This window comes from Hipposideros armiger, unplaced genomic scaffold, assembly GCF_001890085.2.
Source record: "Hipposideros armiger isolate ML-2016 unplaced genomic scaffold, ASM189008v1 scaffold_807, whole genome shotgun sequence".
Taxonomy (NCBI): Eukaryota; Metazoa; Chordata; class Mammalia; order Chiroptera; family Hipposideridae; genus Hipposideros; species Hipposideros armiger.
The window spans coordinates 720,118-735,486 of record NW_017732157.1 but is presented as its reverse complement, the minus strand read 5'-3'; the positions used below and the strand labels follow the sequence as shown (position 1 = coordinate 735,486).

Genomic DNA, 15,369 nt, shown 5'->3' with positions numbered 1-15,369 from the left:
TTCTTATTAGAGAAGTAAACACATATTCAATACAATAAGGTGAGACAACCAGAAAACTCACAAATAAAAAAAACTATTCGTAATCTCAGTAACCAAAGATAAAATCTCTTCATATTTACAAATTTCCTACCAGTATTTTTTCTGATTATATTTAAAGCTAAAATGTGTGCTATGATGCATCATCTTATGGTCTGCCTTTGATAACATAAAGGGAATGTGTAACATGTGGCAGCATAGTTTTCCATTTTAGAGACGTGCCATCGCCTATTATTTAACCTTTCTCTCATTGCTGAGTATTTCAGCTATTTTCCCTATAACAGCTGATAACTGTGTTTGAAATTTTGCCCTAAATGGTAGCGATCTTTCCTAATGAGCTGATTCAAATGTGTGTGATTACCACAGTGGGGACTTGTCACTAAAATTCTTGTTTTTTTGTTTCTGATGTCCTCTGCCCTCCTAGGATGGTCAGGGACCAAGGTGGCCAAGCCCCCCGGGCTGGTTTCCTCCAGCCAAAAGCAGCCTGTGTTTACCTCTAGTGGGCCATTAAAAAAAATAATAAAAATAATTGTTCTTTGTTTTAATTTAGAATATTAACAACACATATCACTGTTGGTGAAACAAAAATGCATGGTCTTTTAACCAAAGGCCCTTATTTATCAACCCACTGAAGGGTATCTGGACCAGCCTAAATGGCTGTTGGTATTTTACAGATGAAAAACTGAAAGTACAGGATGGAGCAAGAACAACCCAGACTTATGAGACTTTCGATGTGTTTGCTTGACTTCTCCTACTGACAATTTCATTCTTCTAAAACTTTTCTCAAGGTGAACGAACCTAAACAAAATAGATGTACTGTTCCAGAAGTTTCCTTTGCCTATTTTTTAAAAATAGTCATCATTTTCACTTTCTGCCAGATTTCAGAGATGACAGCCCAGTTGACTCAGTAAGTGGTGGCCTCGGGTGCAGAGAAGTTGTTGCAGGTCCGGTCAGAAGGGACTACAAATCGCTTTCTTTTTCTCCTATTGGCGAAGCTCTGCTGTAAGCCACTCACATTCCATCACCCAGGTTTCCTTTAGGTTGGGGACAGGGAGCCAGGAATGGAAACGCAGTTTCCTGGAAGGAATCTGGCTAGCCCAGGTTGTGGTCCTCGATGCAAAGACTGAGTCATGATAGGAAACTGCTTACAGCTCTAAGGCACATGGAGATAAATCAGAGGGAAGCCAGGCCACTAACATTGGATACATACTGTGATTTCTGTGGTTTAAGTATTTTTAAAGGATGTCTCCTCCTGAAGTAAGTTTGTTTTGACAGAGGGTTTTCACCTCACCTTGTCAAATTATAAACATATTGTTCCTTTAAAAATATCTCATAAACATGTTTATTTAAATCTGGTTTTTAAACATGTTTTCGAGACCATTTTAAAAGTAGATTTGTGTTTCTATCTGAAAAATGAGTAATGCAAACATGTTGGTTGTTTTGGGGAGGAAGCCTGGAAGAGCTGATGAGGATCTAGTCTCAGGCTCCTAGCTGCAGTCATCCTCAACCTCTGGTAAGACTTTTAGCACAAAAGTCTGAGCAGCCACACCATCACCGAACCTTGAGCATCGAGCACCAGTCTCCCTGCACTTCTACTGGGAAAGCTGAATTGGGTTTTCTGCAGACCATGACCTCCAGTCTTTGAGGGCACTCCAACTTCTTTGTGCAGAAATGGGGAAGAAAATCCTGCAGGTGGAGGTCACTGATGGGCATCAGCCCCTGGGCATCAGCAGTAGCCTGGCACAGACATACTGACTGTTCCTGTTAAGTTGGTGTGTTTCTGTCCCTATTGCTCTACTCTACACACTCACTTGCTCCCTGCTCAGCTAACTAACAGAAATAAATGTTGCATTAATCAAATGCGTGTGTGTGTGTGTGTGATAGACATTTTCACTCAGTATTGCCTACACTTTGAAATCCTGAACCTAAGGGTTTTACATTTAATCTTAAGTTTTTACTCAAAATAAAACACATATCCTTTATTCTTGTAGTTGTTGGCCTGCTGAATCCCCAAAAGTGTGTACAAAACTTGAAGGAACTGTCCCTTGAACCTATCTGAAGAAGTAGATCTGGAGAAGTGGATCTGTGCGGCTTTAGAGAAGCTATGAAAATGCACTACTCAGACCTCATGGGAATCACAATTGACCAATGGCCCCAATTGCCACACGCTGAATCTGCTATGCTTCCCATGGGCCACTCAAACAAAGACTGAGTGCAGCATTGATGCTAAGTCAGGCCCATTTCTACAAGATGCAAGACTCCTCTGATGGCTACCTTGGGCTCAAAGATTCTCCATCAGCCTGGCTGAAACTTTTTTAGAACTGTTCATACCAATCCATTTGCCTTGCCTCCCTCATTACAGTCTGACTCTTCCTGACTCTTTTGGTTTCCTCTCCCTTATCACCTCATAGGTATTTCTCCCAATAAATCACTTACAAATCTAATCCCATCTTTAATGTCTGCTTCACTGAGAGCCTAAACTAATACAGATAGGTCCACAAAACAGATTAAAACTGTAACCCATGATTTCAAATAATCTGAGAAAATAATCCAAGACATGAAAGAACAATATGTATCAAAATTTGGGGAAAAAAATCAGAAAAAACGTGACATAGGAAAAGTTAAAAATAAAAGTAAAAATCATTTAAAAGATAAAGACAAATCTAGAAGTAAATGAATACAACAAATGATGGTTTAAGAGAATGAAAGATTTTAAAAACAGCAAAAAGAAATAAGAGATTTTTTAAAAAGGTATTATTTGGGAACTTTATGGCAAAATTTCTTTAATTTCCCAATAAACTTATTCCAGCTGCTTCACACCTTCATTGTTAAGGGTTTCTCTAAATCTAATTATTAGCTACTTCCCTTTTTCATAAACCCAGTGGAGAAGACCAGTTGATCTTCTCATTATCAATCTCTAACCAAATTATCCAAGCCTTCCTCAGAGAATCTTTTTTATTTTCCTTTGCTTAACTTGGAGATGGGGTATTTCTCTTTAATACTGTCTAGTTTCTCCCCATTGACATCTGTGGGGGGTTTTTTTAATGCAAAGCCAATAATTGGAAATACTACCTAGGTCAAGGTATGACCAGAGTTGATATGGCAGAATTCATGGATTAGGTATGAAATGGGTTCATCTGTGCTTTAGGGGATTGTGACCCGGTCAAATAATTAGACTTGGATCCTCAACCTAGTCTATCCTAGGCTTTTCCAAGCATGGAAATAAAGAGTGGTCATTTAATCAACATCATTAACAAATATTTATTAAGTGCTTTCAATGTACAAAGAATCGTGTTCGCTGTTTTAGATGTCTTATGGACATCCTTGATTCATGAGGAAGGTGGTATGGAGGTCTTGTTTTGTTTTCTTTTTTATGAACAATACTTTGGATTAAGAACAAAGACATAAATTTAGGTCTAAGTCAGCTTTTGAGATGCATCATTGAAGGAAGGGAACAATCTCAGTTAGACTAGTGTCAGAATGAAGCAAACCACATCTATGCTGGCAGTTCAATTTAAAAAAAAAAACAAAAAACCAAGAGGGATATTTAGAGGCACGACCAAGTTTTCCTGCTCCTTACTTCTTAGTCTCCAGTACTCAGTCTTACTTGGTCCCATATAGCCCCAGTTTCAAATCTGTCTTGGAAATAAGACATGAATTCATAATAAAAATAAAAATGTGATTATGTCTTCAATTTCCAAAAATACATGTGATAATACATATAATAATATCATAAACATTGAGTGATTACTTTGAGCCAAACACTATCTCACTGAGTCCTCACTCCAACAACCCTGTAAGATAGCAACTATTATCTTGCTGCTCTAGAACTCAAATCCAGACTACTGGATTCCAGATGCCAAGTATCTTATCCTTATGTTCTGTTACCTCCCTATGACAAAAAAATAACATAGCCAATCTTATGTTCCAGCTAACCTGCAGTGACAGGAATATTTTATTTTGCTAATACTGTCAGTCCTCCACATCTGTGGGTTCTATATCTGCAGGTTCAACCAACCAGGGATCAAAAATATTAAAAAAAAAAAAAAGAAACCAGAAAGTTAATCCCTAAACAATACAGTATAGTAAATATCTACATAGTATTTACATTGTATGAGCTATTATAAGTAATCTAGAGATAATTTAAAGTATATAGGAGAATGCACCTAGGTTATATACAAATACTACATCATTTTTATATAAGGGACTTGAGCATCCAGATTTTGGTATCCACAGGGTCCTGGAATCTATCCCCCGTGTATACTTTGGGATGACTGTGCTTGAGGCAGTAATTTAAAGTAAAAGCAGAGTGTCACAGAGATGAATGAGGCTGTGTGGCAGTGTGAATCAAAGGGGGGGGGGGGGCAGGAGAAAGTGGTGAACCTGAAAGGGAGAAGAGCAGTGAGTGGGGAATTTACAACAGTTGTCCTAAGCAACCCTCAAGTCTCCTTCCAGAGCATTTGGACTATAAAGCAAAGGCCTCCTTTATTAGAATCAAAGCTTAATAACCTAAATACAAACCAGACATTTAACTCTCCAACTAATATAGTCCCCCGTATTTTACCCATTACTTAACATACATGGACTCTCGTAGTTACAGCACAGGCAATATGTTTGTTTACCCATCTAGTCACCAGATTAAGCTACACCATAGCTGACTAATGTGTTTGCTATAGGAATAAAGTGAGTTCATTCTAATGCTAAATGTTAACACTTCGTAACATTTAGCATATTCTTAGTTTGCTAACTTGCATTCCAAATACCAACAATACGTGGTAGGGCGTATGTTTAAAGGTGAAGCTGACTTAGACTGCCTAGGTTTGAATCTAGTTTTCACCCTGCAAGCTTTGTGATCTTGGGCATAGTATTTAACCATCTGAAGACTCAGCTTTCCTCAGCTGCAAAATAGAGTTAACAACCATCTATCTCAGAGGACTGTGGGGACTACATGAACTAATATTACGTGAAAGTGCCACAGTATCTGGCATTCTGTGTGTTAGCTATTTGTCTAAGAAGACCGGTTTAATATGAAGAGAAACTAAAATGTAAAAAACATTAAATCTATTCATTACTGTTCTCTTCGGGGGCCTAAATGTGGCTTTTATCTCCTCTTTCCGTTACTGCATTTTCCCCCTTTTCGCACAGGGATAAAAAAAAAAAACCCAAGACTTCAGAATTCTCCAGAGAGAAGGAAAATCAAGAGAACGCAGGAAGTTAACACATCCAGAAAACAGCCTGCCAGTCTACAGGGCGTTCCTAAAGACCCAGGAAAGGGCCTCCCGGATTTTCGAACACCGAGACAAGTCCCAAAAACGCCTCGAGATCACTTCGCTTCCGTCTGGTTATGTTCGTGCCGACGTCCAAGTCCCACCCACGCACTCTTACCCGTCAAGGTGATTTACATATCGATTGTTTATTGGCCACTAGCATGGACTCGCTCTCCTTATTGGCTGACACTGCCCCATGCCGACTTTCCATATTCGCCCGGGCGAATGAGACGGAGGGTCACAGGCACCTATACTTCCGCTTCCGGTTCGCCTCTGGCGCCATGGCGACCACGAGCGGACCGAGGTATCTTTTGACATTAGGCAGATGGCGTCTTGGCCTTCGTGTAGCTCCCCAGTCCCGGGTGAGTGCCTACGGTCCCTGCTTTCGGAGAGACTCTGGATCTCTGAAACAGCTCCGCTCCGAGGAGCGCTCTCGGCAGCCCCTCCCATAGCGAGCGTCCGCAACCTTCTCTTCTGCCCGACGGTCAGCTTTTCTTTCCCGGCTTGCAGGCTCTCGCTGCCCTTGTGCCTGGCGTATCCCAAGTGGATAACAATTCCGACTTTCTGGGGAAGAGGCCGCATCGCCGGCACCCCGGCATCCGGCAGCTGCCACGGGTGCGGCTGCCTCAAGCACTGGCTGACACTGCGCAGTTACTGTTGCTCGGTGAGTAACGGTAGGAAAGGGAGACTCGAGAACAAGCGGAGACTGGGCCTTCATGCAGCTGATGCCGCTTTTCATCTTTGGCGCATAGAGAACTCGATGCCCAATGTGGAGAAGCAGGTGCAAGCACTGACCAATTATCTCTGGAGCCGGCATGTACCCGTAGAGCCAGAGGAGTTGCAAAGGCGGGCTATACATCTTGAGAAAAAATTCCTGGAAAACCCAGGTAGGGCTTAAGAATAATTAAAGAGTAGGTCAAATTGAAATAACAATGGAAATGAAGAGCCAGAAGTAATTTTAGGCTCTCAAATAGATACTGCAGTTTCTTATCCGATTCTCTGGACAGAGCAGTTATTACAATGATGCCTTATTAAGAGAGGATAGATTATTTCAGAGATTGCCCTTTGGGCTTTGGTGAAGGTCTGTGAGTGCTTTAGTATCCTGTTGAAATCTAGATCTTTGGTTTTTTCCCTAAGAAATCCACTGGATTAGGACCAAGTTTTTTTTGTGTGTTTTTTTTTTTAAAGATTTTTATTGGGGAATTGGGGGGATGGGAACAGTGCTGGGGAATTGGGGAAAGGGGAACAGACAAGTTGCTGTCGTTTTGTTCTTCAATCTAGTTGTGGAGGATGTTGCTTCACTGGCCAAGTTGGCACCATCATTGCGCTCTTCTCTGGTGAGGCAGATCAGTTGCCGGCTTCTAGACGGCCGCTCACTGCGGCTGCTGGCCGCTCACGCTGGCTGCTGGCCACACACGGTAGCCCATGGTAGCCCATGGCAATCCACTGCCACAGGGACAGCAGCCCACGCCGTCGCCGGCGACTCAGGGCAGCCCAGCTCCAGGTTGAGCTGTCGTTCAGCATCTTAGCTGTGGAGGGCAGTGTTACTGGCCCTCATATGTGGGATCCGAACCGGGGCCCTCTGGCATCCCAAGCGAGTTCTTAACCATCGCGCCACTCGGCCGGCCCGGACCAAGTTTTTATTCAGCTGAAATAAAGTTCCTGTATGGCTCCCTCTCCAGTACCAAACCCCTCTTCAGGGACAGGAGAATAAGTATAATTCGTCAAGTTATTTTCATGATTGTGAGCTCCTTTGTACTACAGACCTGCCTTTTATTCATCTTGTATTTCCCACAGTACCTGGCTTATAGGAGGCACTCAGATAAAATAGTATTGAACTGAACACAATCATGAGACTTAAAGCCCCTTTCCTCCCTACAGGAACATTGGAGACTTCACAATCTTAAGTTTTGGGGAAGTGAGGAAATGCACAAAATACTGTCCTTATCCTATTCTTTAAATCTCTACTACACTTCCCTTCAGTATAGAACAAAACCCATGAGAGGGGGTGGGTTGAGTTGAATAATCTGCTGTTAGAGGCAAATTACTGTCTGAAACACTCTAGTGGTACTGATGGTGGTCATTGTTATTCTTACCTGAAATTTTGTTCTAGTTTTGGCTTCCTTCTTAAACTTTGAGGCTTTTTCTGGGTGGGAGTTGGGGCAGAATGGGCAGGCAATAAATTCAAATATTGGATCTGAGCCCTGTTCTTCCTAGGTCCTCACTTCCAGTCCTTGTTCTCACCCCAGACTCATCTCAGACAGAGGAGAAACTTCGTGGAGCAGTGCTGCATGCCCTGCGTAAAACTACCTACCACTGGCAAGAACTGAGGTGAGGGGGACTAGACGGGCTACAAAAGAAAGAAAAGTTTGACTTTTCAAGGAGAGTTGGAGAAGTACAATTACACAATTTTGTGTTTGAAAAAACTACCTGGTTTGTAACATTCCCCAGGACTCTCCTGTGTTGTAGTGTGAAAGTGCTGACATGGGAGGACTCTTTCCAAAGATTTCATTTCCTAAAAATCTAGAAGCAGCTAGGGAATAGAGGTTATTTCCCAGTGGGTATGACTCTCTGATTTTTCTGGCAGGTACAGTGAGGGACTGAGCCTGGTGTATATGGCAGCAAGACTGGATGGTGGCTTTGCAGCAGTCTCCAGGGCATTCCATGAGGTGAAAGCCCCTCAGCTTCCAACCTGACCCATTTTACCATCAGTTCCCTTATTCATAAAGTAGCCTCCTGGGGTAGGATTCTTGGGAACATTGAATGTGCATATTTTTAAGGGGTTCTGTTAATCTTCTAAAAGGATTTTGTGACCCAAGAAAGGGTTAAAATCACTGTTTCTGGAGCTTTCTATTCTATAAAGTATTTAAATTGAACCTTAAAAGACATTCACATCTGCTCTGTCATGGTCTCCTAATCATATTTTACCAAGGCCCTAAATAAATGCCTGCTTACCCTACAGTGGGTTATTGTATATTTCTTCAGATCCAGACTCAAATTCCAGAGTTCCAACCACAAACCCTGATGGATTTTGGATCGGGTACTGGGTCTGTCACCTGGTGAGTATCTTTATATATATATATCCATTCTAGTTCTAGAGATCCATGCCTACACCACTCCAATATCAAGAGACTGGGGAACCAAGAACAAGAAAGTAGGGAACTAAAATGGTTCTTCCCTCAGGTTATACAATGAGAAGGTATATGGATTAGGGCCAAACTTAAGTGTCAAGTGAAAAAGGACCATGTTTAGAAAGATAAAAAGGAAATGAATTTAGTCTAGGGCATAAGTTTTATATATCATCAAAATTTTTGTTTACAAGTAGTTTTTGAGTCTGCCTTTTTTTTTTAAGGAGTTGTAAATGAAGTAAGAAGATAACATTGTTAGTTTTTCCAATTGTTTTAACATAACATTTTCTTTTCCCAGGGGTGTGGTTGGTGGTAGAGGGATTTCTTGTAGGAATGACTCTCTGTCATGAGAACTAGTGATTTATATTTTGCCATCTTAGGGCTGCTCATAGTATTTGGGGCCAGAGCATACGTGAATATATGTGTGTGGACAGTTCGGTTGCCATGCTGGATCTGGCAGAAAAGCTACTGAAAGGTGAGGACAAGATACAAGGAAGGGCTTTACAAAGTTGAAGCAGTTAAGAAAGCAGAGTAATACTAGAAAGAGTGTTATATTCAGGAGTAAAGGAGAGGGCTAAAAGTTAAAGATGACTGTGGTCTCCTTCCAATATTATGGTCAAACAGAGTGGTGGAGGCCTTTGCTGGACTGTGGATAGGTTGGGTAACATTAACGGGACAGGTGACCCAATATTCTCCCTGTCCTTTTTTAATGTTTACTTACTTCCATTGCATCTCACTCTCACCTAGCATTTTTCTTTATTCTCGGGGCTGTGTGTCTCATAAGGCTATCACCTCAGTTTATACCTGTGCACTCATAGTTGCCCCATCTCTGCTTTCCTCCACAGGTGGTTCAGAATCTGGAGAACCTTATGTTCCAGGTGTCTTTTATAGACAGTTTCTACCTGTATCACCTAAGGCAAGTGGTAATGTGTAGAATATGTTAAATGTGGGATTTGGCAGATGGAAAACTGTGGCCTCAGCTTTGGAACGCAGCAGTGAGTGTCAGAAGAGAAAAAGCAGCAGAAGAAATTTAGGGAGATAGATTGTTGTGCTCCTGGAAGGGGGAGATGTCGAGTCTGTCATATTCCTTGTATTGGTCCTCAGGTACAATTCAATGTGGTGGTCTCAGCCTTTTCCCTGAGTGAACTGCCCAGCAAGGCTGAGCGCGCTGAGGTCGTTCAGACCCTGTGGCGCAAGACAAGTGATTTTCTGGTGAGTTGAAATCCCTTTTCCCTTCAAGTTTTAAAGCAGCTTCATGGTTTCCATGCCTTTCCTTCCAGCCATTGGAGCTTGTCTTCATTCTTACCACTTTTCTCCTGCATAGAATCCTTTGTCCTTCTTTTAGGGTCTTCCATCCCCATCTTGTATGGAATGCCATTTCCTTTAGGACTGCTATTCCACCTGTGAATGTTCTTACAGAGCTACGGACATTGCTGTTTTCATGTAGTTCAGGGTTTTGCTCATTTTCCCCTTTTGTGAACAGATACTGGTGGAAAATGGAACAAAAGCTGGGCACGGCCTTCTCATGGAAGCCAGGGACCTGGTCCTTAAGGTAAGGTTCTTTCCCTTCTTCCCTCCCTCCCTCCACCTACCTGTCACCAATTACTGGTACTCCTTTGAAAACTGAAGAGACTGTCGTACAATGGTAAGGATGACTGTCAGGATGGTAGGCCTATGAAGTCAATATAATATAGGGTCATGGTTGGCAAACGAGGGCGTGTGGATGAAATCCAGCCTGTCACCTGTGTTCCTATGAGCCAGGCTTATTTGGCGTCATATCAGTGTCTCTTGTGTATGGCTGCTTTCATGCTACAAACAGCAGAGATGAATAGTTGGGGCAGAGACAGATTTTGTCTATTCTCTGGGCCTTTTTAAAAAAAAGTTTGTCAACCCCTGATCTAGGACATTACTGAGCCAAGAACCTTCTCTCTTTGGGACTGTATGAGGCAGTGTATAAGCATAAATTTAATTGTCCTGGAGTGGGATTTGTTTGAGAGTGGAGGTTGCTGACAAGGAGAGCACCATCCTATGTGCCAAGTTCCTGCCTTTCTCCCTCTGCAAAGAGAAAGTTCTTTGTTTGGAGTATTAGAGAAGCAGCCAGCTTAACTCAACGAACATAGTTAATAATTACCAGAATTGAATTTAAAGGAGTCCGCAACTGACTGAGTGCAGAGATTGACATAAAAATAGACCCCTCCGGCCCAGCTTAATTTCTTTGGTTTCCTTTGATTTCAGGGAAAGGAGAAGTCACCTCTGGATCCTCAACCTGGTTTTGTCTTTGCCCCAGTGAGTATTAGTTCTACTTTTCCCAGCTCTATCTGAGCTCAGCTGTGACAGGACAAGTGACAGGGCAAAGCTAAGCCACCCTCCACTGCTTTATGTCCCTGTCGGATTTCTTAGTGGTTCCCCTGCTCTCCCTGCCCCCCGCTTCCTGTGCTCCCTTATCCCTTCCTGACCATTTAACTCCTAGTTTTTCAGTTTTATGATCTATGGCTCTTTTGTCTTACCTTGTGTCTTTTATGTGTGTTTACAGTGTCCTCATGAACTTCCGTGTCCACAGTTGACAGCCTCTAAGCCCCTAGCCTGTAGCTTTTTCCAGGCTTACCATCCCATCCCCTTTAACTGGGTATGTACCCTGGGAACATTGCAGCAGGGAGAAAATAGACTGAAGGCAGATGACAAAGAATCAGATGTGGGAGGAGTTGGAAAATTCAGAGACTAGCCTGGAGATTTGAGGGCCTGAATGTGCATGACGTAGAATATGAAAGTGCTGCAGCACTGAGGCTCAAAATTTTTTTACCCCGTATCATTTTCCTCCAAGCAGCTTCTCTCTCCTTATCTCAGAACAAGCAGCCAAAGGAGGAAAAGTTCTCGATGGGGATCCTTGCCCGAGGGTCTCCAGAGGAGGCTAATCGCTGTCGCCGGATCACTCAGCCTGTCCTTAAACGGCCACGCCATGTGCATTGTCACCTGTGCTGTCCAGATGGGCATATGCAGCATGCTGTGATCACAGCCCGCCGACACGGCAGGTATAGAGGCTGTGACCAAAGTTACTGGGAGGTGGCAGGAACCTGCAGCCCACATTGACCTCTTTTTTCCATAGGGATTTGTATCGCTGTGCCCGTGTCAGCTCCTGGGGAGACCTTTTACCTGTGACCACACCATCTGAGCTTCCTTCGTCCCCTGCTAGAGACTCCCCTGAGAGTTGACAAGGATGTGTACCAAGAGTTTTCTTCTGTGGTGCTTGCCAAGGCTAGAGCTACCTGGTATCCAGGATGGGAGTGCTGGTACCCCTATGTATCTGTGTGTGTTTGAAGTTTTAATAATTAAAAGTTTTCTAAGAATGGAAATGGATCTTGTGATTCTTAAAAGGTATAGAGGTCAGTTGTCATGGCCTGTCCTGTGATGAAGTGACTCCTCAGGTTTTCAATGCCTATCTTCCCACACAGATCTCAAGCTCCCCCTCTCCTGTAAGAATGCTGCTTCTACCAGAGACCAGAACTTCCCAGGGAGTAACCTGCACTAGTGGGGACAGCCGCCCCCAGCACTCTGAGAACTGGCTCAGCAGGCCTCAGGGCTGTTAGGCCACCTGAATAGGAGACCAGCAGCTCCCTAGCCTCAAGTTTTTCCTGCCTCCTTCCTTCCCTTTGGTCTTTCTCAGGGTTTATCAGCTCCCCCAGAGTTTGCTTCATACATTTCCCTCAAGACGCGATCCCCATCAGGACTGCGCCTTCATCTCCACCCGTTTGCCCAGACAGAGTCCTTCCATGTAATTGGCTCATTTCTCAGTTTCCCCTTAGGCCTTGCTGTTTCAGAGCTAGAGCAACTTTCTTTGTATTAAAACTCTCAGTTGTTCTAACACAGTATAATATGTCAGGAAACAGGCACAGTCAGAAGTTGTAACAATATCAATGTTGTAAGACTGGAAATCTCAACGCCCCACTAGACATTTCCATACCTGGAGCTATTTTTCTGGGGTTACAGGAAAGGGGAGTCCCCTCATCTATTATTAATAGTTCTCAGCGTGGTGGCAGCACCACCTCTCAGCCCCACCTCCTCTACCCCCAGGTGGCCCCAAATCCCCTCTGAAAGGGTACGGTTCAGGTATCAGCATAGCAATCTATAAGACTTGGAGTGGAGAGGGTATGGAAGGCTTAGATCAAATGTCCTGAGCGAAGTAGGACCAGGTTGTCCCCAACACAAAACAACTGGGAAGTAGCTACCATGGACTGGATCAGGCCAGCCCCAGGCCTGAACTAAGACAGTCCACAGCCCTTGGATTAGTCACGGAACCAAAGAAGACAGAGCACAGGGCTGTGCCTGACAGGGAGTCTGGACTTTCTGGTTTTGGTGTGAGCAGGGGAGGGGCCTCCATGTAGGGGAGGGCTGGAAGCTGGGGCAGGGCCCCAATCAGCTATGCAAGGCTGCATAAGCAGAGGCAGCACAGAACAGAGAGAGGATCACAACAGCCTCCAGAATCTCAGGAGTGGACACTGCCACTCTGAACACCTCAGGCACCACTCCTGCTCCAAAGCTTGTAACTCTATTTGTCATTCTGAGGCCTCTGCTTATCCTGTACCCCAGGAATGGAGCCGTTATTAGGAGCAAAAATTGGCTGCCTGTTCGCTCTGCTGGCTCTCACCCTAGTCTGTGGCCTTATTCCCATCTACTTCAAATGGTTCCAGATCGAGGGAGCCACAGGTATAGTCCTTCCTCATCCTTGCCCCATAACCTAAGCCTGACTTTACCCCTATCCCACTATCCTGACTCCTTGCTCTGATTCTCGCCATCCCCAAGCTTGGGATGTTTGGTGCTGTCTGTTGCTCTTTAGTCACCTTTGTCCATCTCCTCATTGCCAACCGGATTGTAACTCCTGCTTTTCATTAGGTCGTCACCACCGGGTCCTCAGCCTCCTGGGCTGCATTTCTGCTGGTGTTTTCCTGGGAGCAGGGTTCATGCACATGACCGCTGAAGCCCTGGAGGGAATTGAATCCGAGATCCAGAAGTTCATGGTGCAGGTAAGCAGCTGAGTTATGGGCCTGGGAGGCCAGAATGATGAACAGAAGCAAGGGAAGAAGGGGGAAAGTGATGGAGCCAAGGACAAGGGTGGAATGACAGGGAAGATGACAGCTTCTGTGTTGTGTAGAATGATGACAACAGCTCAGCTTGGGCTTTAAGGAAAGGAAAGCAGTGGAGCCGAACAGACAGGACAGGAAGCTGAGCTGCTCCATGCCCCATGTCATTTCTGCTTTTTTCTCCCTAGAACAGGACAGAAAGTGAGGGAAATTTTTCTGGTGATGCTAATTCAGATCATGTAAGTATCTCCCACCAGCCCCTACCTGGAGGGTGAGGAAAACCGGAGACTCTGTCATACCCAGACCCTTCCGAGGGGAGGATGTGAGGAATCTCTCTGCTCCTCAGCTAGACCCTGGGGAACAGAGGAGCTGACCCGATCCTTCTGGGTTTATGGAACCCCAGACAGCTCCTGCTTCGGTCTCTCGTTTTTCCTTTGCACCCTCTGACATGGTTCACATCGTTTTCCTGTCCTGCTACTGACACTGTGTCCCTGGGTCCTCTGGTATCTGTTGCATGTCCTCTGGGTTTCATTCCCCAACCTTTTTTTATGCTCTGGTCCCACATTGCCCGTTCTCTTCAGTCCGCCATCCCACGTCCATCCGCTGTCCTTCTTCCTTCCTTTCCCGTCTCACAGCCGCTCTCTCTGTCCCCAGAAGGACTATCCCTATGGAGAGCTCATCATCTCCCTGGGCTTCTTCTTGGTCTTCCTTTTGGAGTCGCTGGCATTGCAGTGCCGCCCTGGAGCTGCTGGAGGATCAAAAGTGCAGGAGGAGGAGTGCGGCGGGGCTCATGTCCTTGGACTCCACAGCCATGGCCCTCTCCCCTCACCCTCACGCAGTCCCTTCCGAGCGCTCGTCCTCCTGCTGTCGCTGTCCTTTCACTCGGTGTTTGAAGGGCTAGCCGTGGGGCTGCAGACGACAGTAGCGGCCACCGTGCAGCTCTGTGTTGCTGTCCTGGCTCACAAGGGGCTCGTAGTGTTTGGGATAGGACTGCGGCTGGTGCAGACAGGCACTGGATCACGATGGGCTGCGTTCTCCATACTGTCTTTCGCTCTCATGTCCCCCCTGGGTGTAGCCCTCGGACTGGCTGTGGCTGGAGGAGACTCTGAAGGGGGGCAAGGCTTAGCCCAGGCTGTGTTAGAAGGCGTGGCAGCTGGCACCTTCCTGTACGTCACCTTCCTAGAAATTCTGCCCCGGGAGCTAGCTGGCTCTGAGGCCCCTCTGGCCAAGTGGGGCTGTGTAGCCGCTGGTTTTGCGTTCATGGCCTTTATTGCATTGTGGGCCTGAGCGATTCCTGACTTTTCTGATGGACTCCTCTGGAATGAGCTCCCAAATGGCTTTGGCCCTCAGACATTTCCCTCCTGAGACTAATGAAATTCACTAGGCTTCGTCCCCATGAACTGGACCCCAGCTTTTCCTACATGAGATCCCATTGCTCACCCAGGACTGAGAAAAGGGTGTTAATTTTAGGTTGAGTGCCTATACCTTGGAGAACTGATATCAAGACCATCATTCCAGATTTGACTCTTGTCCCATTTTTGCTACCTTGTGCAATAAAATGTCGTTTTACCCTTCCCTTCAGCCACGCTGTGCTTCATTCATCTCTTCGGGTTTCCTAAGAGCCGCCTGGTGGAGTGGCGAGTGGGAAGGGTGAGTGTTACACAAAGTCTTTTCTTCTGGAATCAGGGCCCCTAGCCATTTTGTCAGTTGCAGCCATGTTCCCCTGACATGGGAACATTGCTGGAATTCCAACCTTACTCACAGGTGTTGAAATACTGAGCTAGAGTTCCCAGCACTTAGAGAGAAGAGGTTTAAAAACATAAACGTGGGACCTAGATTGTTTCCTACACTAACCTCACCCAC

At 45.0% G+C, this 15,369-nt stretch overlaps 2 protein-coding genes across 6 annotated transcripts; both read left to right on the top strand.

The window, feature by feature from the left end:
• Positions 1–5,566: 5,566 nt before the first annotated feature.
• METTL17 (methyltransferase like 17) lies at positions 5,567–11,781 on the top strand. Of its 3 annotated transcripts, XM_019628793.1 has the most exons (14): positions 5,567–5,665; positions 5,814–5,967; positions 6,056–6,190; positions 7,553–7,634; positions 7,891–7,972; positions 8,289–8,362; positions 8,812–8,906; positions 9,277–9,347; positions 9,536–9,643; positions 9,915–9,983; positions 10,667–10,717; positions 10,965–11,057; positions 11,276–11,460; positions 11,535–11,781. In XM_019628793.1, exons 1-14 carry the CDS (start codon positions 5,585–5,587, stop codon positions 11,638–11,640), a joined length of 1,386 nt encoding a protein of 461 aa, XP_019484338.1. In that variant the 5' UTR covers positions 5,567–5,584; the 3' UTR covers positions 11,641–11,781. The 3 variants fall into 3 exon arrangements, with proteins under 3 accessions (XP_019484338.1, XP_019484336.1, XP_019484337.1); XM_019628791.1 differs by having other exon boundaries at positions 5,567–6,190; XM_019628792.1 differs by lacking the exon at positions 10,965–11,057 and having other exon boundaries at positions 5,567–6,190.
• Positions 11,782–11,874: 93 nt separating this feature from the next.
• On the top strand, positions 11,875–15,087 carry SLC39A2 (solute carrier family 39 member 2). Of its 3 annotated transcripts, none has more exons than XM_019628794.1 (4): positions 11,875–13,132; positions 13,319–13,449; positions 13,695–13,745; positions 14,161–15,087. In XM_019628794.1, the coding sequence occupies exons 1-4, from the start codon at positions 13,018–13,020 to the stop codon at positions 14,791–14,793; spliced, it is 930 nt and encodes a 309-aa protein (XP_019484339.1). In that variant the 5' UTR covers positions 11,875–13,017; the 3' UTR covers positions 14,794–15,087. The 3 variants fall into 3 exon arrangements, with proteins under 3 accessions (XP_019484339.1, XP_019484341.1, XP_019484340.1); XM_019628796.1 differs by having other exon boundaries at positions 13,700–13,745; positions 14,161–14,189; XM_019628795.1 differs by lacking the exon at positions 14,161–15,087 and having other exon boundaries at positions 13,700–14,031.
• The last annotated feature ends 282 nt before the right edge of the window (positions 15,088–15,369 follow it).

What these genes read in the sequence shown, in the direction of transcription:
- SLC39A2 (XM_019628794.1), top strand. Translation starts at nt 13,018, where the DNA reads ATGGAGCCGTTATTAGGAGCAAAAATTGGCTGCCTGTTCGCTCTGCTG. An exon ending in CCAGATCGAGGGAGCCACAG is followed by an intron (nt 13,133 to 13,318) that starts GTATAGTCCTTC and finishes GCTTTTCATTAG; the next exon opens with GTCGTCACCACCGGGTCCTC. An exon ending in GTGATGCTAATTCAGATCAT is followed by an intron (nt 13,746 to 14,160) that starts GTAAGTATCTCC and finishes CTCTGTCCCCAG; the next exon opens with AAGGACTATCCCTATGGAGA.
- METTL17 (XM_019628791.1), top strand. Translation starts at nt 5,629, where the DNA reads ATGGCGTCTTGGCCTTCGTGTAGCTCCCCAGTCCCGGGTGAGTGCCTA. An exon ending in TTCTACCTGTATCACCTAAG is followed by an intron (nt 9,348 to 9,535) that starts GCAAGTGGTAAT and finishes ATTGGTCCTCAG; the next exon opens with GTACAATTCAATGTGGTGGT. An exon ending in CTGGTTTTGTCTTTGCCCCA is followed by an intron (nt 10,718 to 10,964) that starts GTGAGTATTAGT and finishes GTGTGTTTACAG; the next exon opens with TGTCCTCATGAACTTCCGTG.